The 5,261-nt window shown below is 47.9% G+C and overlaps 1 protein-coding gene across 2 annotated transcripts in view; it reads left to right on the top strand.

Moving 5' to 3' along the window:
• Positions 1 to 2,171: 2,171 nt before the first annotated feature.
• The window catches only part of UBA2 (ubiquitin like modifier activating enzyme 2), a 42,910-nt gene continuing 39,820 nt past the window's right edge, over positions 2,172 to 5,261 (top strand). For both annotated transcript variants that reach the window (XM_031659675.1, XM_031659674.1), the window contains exons 1-2: positions 2,172 to 2,378; positions 4,370 to 4,453. In XM_031659675.1, coding sequence (XP_031515535.1) covers positions 2,241 to 2,378; positions 4,370 to 4,453 — 222 coding nt within the window. In that variant the 5' untranslated portion in view covers positions 2,172 to 2,240. The remainder of the gene's footprint in view (positions 2,379 to 4,369; positions 4,454 to 5,261) is intronic.

Raw genomic sequence — 5,261 nt, 5'->3', positions numbered from 1 at the left:
GTATGTGTGTATGTACCTTATTTTAACTTGCAAGTTATTAACCTCTGTTTTTCTGAGTTGCTTTTTGCCTTTGGGTGCTGGTGCCTGGGCTGGGGCTGGGCCAGGACCTCCTGACTGTGGGTTGGTCTGCCCTTCCAGGGTCCAGGGCCAGCTGTCCCAGTGGCAGCTAGGAAGGTAGCTCCTCTCTAGTCCAGAGGGCTAGTGTTGCCGGCACAGCCATCTTGGTGGGCATTCTAGTGGCGAGGGAGAGCAGCAAAAGAGCCAAGAGCAGTGGTCTGCCTCTTGTTTACACCTCTGACACCTGCACTCCAGTGCGCCCTATGCTATTTTTGGCACCTGATCAAGCCACTGAACCTGCTCTAGCTGCTGGAGGTTCTTGCTCTGTGACCCTGGCTGTTTAGACCTGCCCATGTTCATCAGCCCAGGTCCCCGCCCTCACCCACTCCCACCTTCTCCTCCTGTTGCATCCCAGGAAGGGGTCTTTACTCCGTTCTGGAGACTGTCCCTTTATCCAGCTGCCTTCCAGTCTCCCTTTTCTTTATTTTTAACATGATCAACCCCTTCCCTTCTTCAGCCCTGTAACAGCAGTATAAAAACACTCCCAGCCATGTTCAGACATGCTCTGCCTGTGTAGATAAGGATAATGAGGCCCAGGTGATCATGGGGTGGGCTTGTCTCTTACATTTAACATTATATTTGGAGCATTTTCCCATTAATATTTTCCCACAACATAATTTATAATTGCTGTATTTTAAAAATATATGTCAAAAGCTTTACACAATTTTTAGTCACTTGTTTTTTCCAAATTTTATTCCCATGATGGCCATCCCTATAGCTTAATTTATTTATTTATTAAATCAATGATAACTGCTACAGGACAGTTTTCTATAATTGGAATGAATGAGTCGAAAGTTGTGCACAATTTTAGGGTTTTTCTTTTTTTTTTTTTTTGAGACAGGGTCTTGCTCTGTCTCTCAGGCTGAAGGGCAGTGGTAAAGTCATAGCTCACTGCAGCCTCAACCTCTCAGGCTTGAGTGATCCTCCTGCCTCAGCCTCCTGAGTAACCGGGATTACAAGTACAAGCCACCATACCTTCTAGAGAAGCTTTGCTTTGGAATCCTTACCTGGAGTGTGTGAGAGTGCTTGTTTCCCAATACCTTGTTAAGTGTTACTTGTTTTTTCTTTCTACCAGTTTAGTAGGTGAAAAACTTTTTTTTTTTTTTTTAAGACAGAGTCTTGCTCTATCGCCCAGGCTGGAGTGCAGTAGTGCGACCTCTGCCTCCCGGGTTCAAGCAATTCTCCTGCCTCAGCCTCCTGAGTAACAGGCTTGTGCCACCACGCCCAGCTGGGTTTTTTTTTTTAGACAGAGTCTGTTGCCCAGGCTGGAGTGCAGTGGCATGATCTCAGCTCACTGCAACCTCCGCCTCCTGGGTTCAGACAATTCACCTGCCTCTGCCTCAGCCTCCCCCTCCCGAGTAACTGGGATTACAGGCCCACGCCACCATGCCTGGCTAATTTTTGTATTTTTAATAGAGACTGGGGTTTCACCATGTCAGGCTGGTTTTGAACTCCTGACCTCGTGATCCGCCCGCCTCAGCCTCCCAAAGTGTTGGGATTACAGGCGTGAGCCACCGCGCCCGGCAGGTGAAAATCTTACCATTGTGCATGGTTTACATTTTGTTTTGTTTTTTGAGACGGAGTCTTGCTCTGTTACCCAGGCTGGAGTGCAGTGGCACGATCTTGGTTCACTGCAACCTCCACCTCCAGGGTTCAAGCAATTCTTTTGTGGTTTACATTTTAATACACTTATTGATCATATTGTCCAATTTTTTGTGAGTTTCCTGTTCACATCCTTTGCCTGTATTTTTTGGGGGGTGACCCTTGTTAATTTGTAAGAGCTCCTTACATATAGGGACATCAGTTTTCTAACCTGTAAGGAAGTCTTGGCTGGGAGTTGAAACCCCAGGCTAGAAGGCGACCCCTGGACTTTTTAGGTCTCATGGCAGGCCTATGCTGGTGTGGGAATAACACCACCGGTCTCAGCGGGAGGTCGCCAGCCCTTAGCAAGTGCCGGCTCGCCCCCGCGGGCTGCTGCACATCCCCGCGCACTGGGCCCCGCCTGTCTGCTGGGAGGCCGTAGTGCGCAGGAGCGGAAACCGGGCCGCCCTTCCCCCACCCGCTTCCGGCCGCGACTTGGTTCTCCCGCCTCCGCCTCCGCCGCGGCTCGTGGTTGTCCCGCCATGGCACTGTCGCGGGGGCTTCCCCGGGAGCTGGCTGAGGCGGTGGCCGGGGGCCGAGTGCTGGTGGTGGGGGCGGGCGGCATCGGCTGCGAGCTCCTCAAGAACCTCGTGCTCACCGGTTTCTCCCACATCGACCTGGTGAGGGCCGGGCACGCGCGGGTGAATGGCGGGCTGTGGTGCGGGGGCTGGAGTTCGGGGGTTCCGGGGCTCGAGGGGCTCAGAGGCTTAGGGCCAGGAGCCCAGGACCGGAGTTGCGGGGCGGGGGCAGGCTGAGAGGCCCGGGTTGTGGCCCCCCGCGGGAGGGGACTGTTCTTTGGGCACGGGGCGGGCCTCCGCTCCCTGGGCCGGCTCCGGACGCAGAGGAGGCCGCGGGCCCCCGCCTCCCCGGCATCGCCAATGTGTGGCGCTTCGAGGGCGTGAAGCCGCCTCGTATCCTCCCTTCAAAACAAATCCATGGGTGTTAGGAGATGCGGGAGAGGACTGAGTCCCTCGCGGATGTTGTGACTTTAATTTGGAGGTCCCCTTCCTAACTCCGAAGTAACGACCCGGGGCAGAGGATGGCGATGATAGCGACCAACGCGTCCCAAGCGCTGGTCACGAGAAGGTTTACACACGGAACGCGCTCCATCTTCACACCACCCGAGGAGTGCAACGCTATTTCTACCCTGCTTTATTTTTAACAGATGAGGAAAGGGAGACGCAATGGGGTTGAGTAACTTACCCTGGGTCTCGGAGCGAGTGGCAGGGCTCCCGCGGGCTGCGTGACTGTCATTGCTCTCACAGTAGACGGTACACTGGCTTGTTTCATTAAAGACATTAGAATTGTGCCCTTTGCATTGGTGTACAGTGACAAGCCAGTGCTATTTTGAATCAAGTTATTTCTACTAATGCAAACTTTTTAGAGTTTGGAGATGTTACTGGCCCTTGGGTGTGTTAAAGTGTCTTAAGGGCTAGTAGAAACATGGAATGAACAAAAAAGTACAGATGGCCGACTGAATCATTGTTTCTTTCCTTTATATATTATGTATTTAACCAAAAATAAAACTTATGACACTTTTTTAACTATGTGGAAAAGTTTCCTTTCACATTTCTTAGGTTAATTAATAGTAAATGAAATTGTGTATGGATGAAGGCTTGAATCAAGGGAGGGAGCAAAAATTCAATAAACGTTTGCCATGTATCATTTAAGAGAAAGAACACAACCTGGGCAACATAGAGAAACGCTGTCTCTACAAGAAAAGAAAATTAGCGGGGTGTGGTGGTGTGCGCCTGTGGTTCCAGCTCCCCAGGAGGCTGTGTCAGGAGGATCGCTTGAGCCTGGGAGATCGAGGCTGCAGTGAGCTGTGTTTGCACCACTGCACTCCAGCCTGGGCAACAGAGCGAGACCCTGTCTCAAAAAACAAAAACAACAGGACACAGTTAAATTTAATATTTTGTATTTGAAAGAGTAATTCGATTGAAAGAAATACTTGAATGTTTTTTGTTTTTTGAGACACGGTCTCGCCCTGTCCCCCAGGCTGGAGTGCAGTGGCCTGATCTCGGCTTACTGCAACCTCTGCCTCCCAGGCTCCAGTAATCTTCCCACCTCAGCCTCCGAGTAGCTGTAACTATGGGCATGCCCAGCTAATTTTAATTCGTCTATTTCTTGTAGCCACCAGGGTCTTACTATTTTGCTTAGGCTGATCTTGAACGCCTGGGCTCAAGCGATTCTCTCACTTCATCCTACCACAGTGTTGGGATCACAGGTGTGAGCCAGCACTCCCGGCACAGAGAAATATTTTAATATATTTAGTGTTTACCTCGACAGCACATATAGTTTTAATAAATTCACATATTTTTATGGCATCCAAGGAATTTCCTGAAATATTTGCCAGGATGATTAAACAAACAAAATGTGCCATTCTTTCAAAGTATTTTTGAAGGTTATCTCTGACATTAAATCTAGATTCTTACATGCATTAAATTATTCTTTATCAGTTTAACAGTTTTAGTATGGCGGATTCGTAAAACGTTTTCTCCACTGATGTGGCAAATATCAAAAAAGTTCTGGATTATAGGTGCAGAGAGTAGTGATACAGCTCAAACATACCTAAACATTTGTTACTTATCTGAGGTTTATGCGTTTGTAGATTGATCTGGATACTATTGATGTCAGCAACCTCAACAGACAGTTTTTGTTTCAAAAGAAACATGTTGGAAGATCAAAGGCACAGGTAACTATATTTCGCGTACCATTTCTATAATTATTTGATGGAACATCTATTTGTGATACCAGATTAATCCTGCCTGTCCTATAGAAGGGAAAAAATGGGTGAAGCTCTCATTTCAGCTGAGAGATGGTGAAGGATAAAGATATATCAAGTAAAGGACTAAAGATTAAGCCCTCCTTTTTTGTTCTAAAAAGGAAATAATCCTGTGAATGGTGTAACTTTCATGGCCTCTTTATATTTAAGTTTCTAATGGTTTACTTAGGATGCACCTTGTGTTCCTGCACCCCCTAGAGGTTGACTACTGCTATGTTTGGGGGCTAGAGTAACCTTACGCTGCTGTCCTAGTTGAAACAAGACAGTTCCCCCGACCTTTGTTTAGTTTTTTTTTTTTAATGTTCCTTGGTGATTCAGAGTCTTAAAACATCTTTTCCCTTTGCCTGTCTCCCAACCTGTTTGGCAAACCCCCACTCGTTTCTCTTTTTCTTCTTTCATATTTTGGCTTCCTTCTCCAGGAGTACTTTCCTAAACCTTTTAGACTAAGTCGGGTTGGTTTTTCTCTCATAACAACCTTTACTTTTCCTATCATTTTCTTTTCTTTTTCTTTGAGATAGGGTCTCACTCTGTCGCCCCGAGCTGGAGTACAGTGATGCGGTCATGGCTCACTGCATCCTAGAATTCCTGGCTTCAAGGGATCCTCCCACATTGGCCTCCCAAGTGCTGGGATTACAGGCGTGAGCCACCATGCCTGGCCTTTTCCTATCATTTTCATGGCATTTATCAGAGTTTGTAGTTGAACTTAATCTGGATTACT

The sequence above is a fragment of the Papio anubis genome, chromosome 20 (genome assembly GCF_008728515.1).
Source record: "Papio anubis isolate 15944 chromosome 20, Panubis1.0, whole genome shotgun sequence".
Lineage (NCBI taxonomy): Eukaryota > Metazoa > Chordata > Mammalia > Primates > Cercopithecidae > Papio > Papio anubis.
This window is presented reverse-complemented; position numbering and strand designations above follow the sequence as displayed.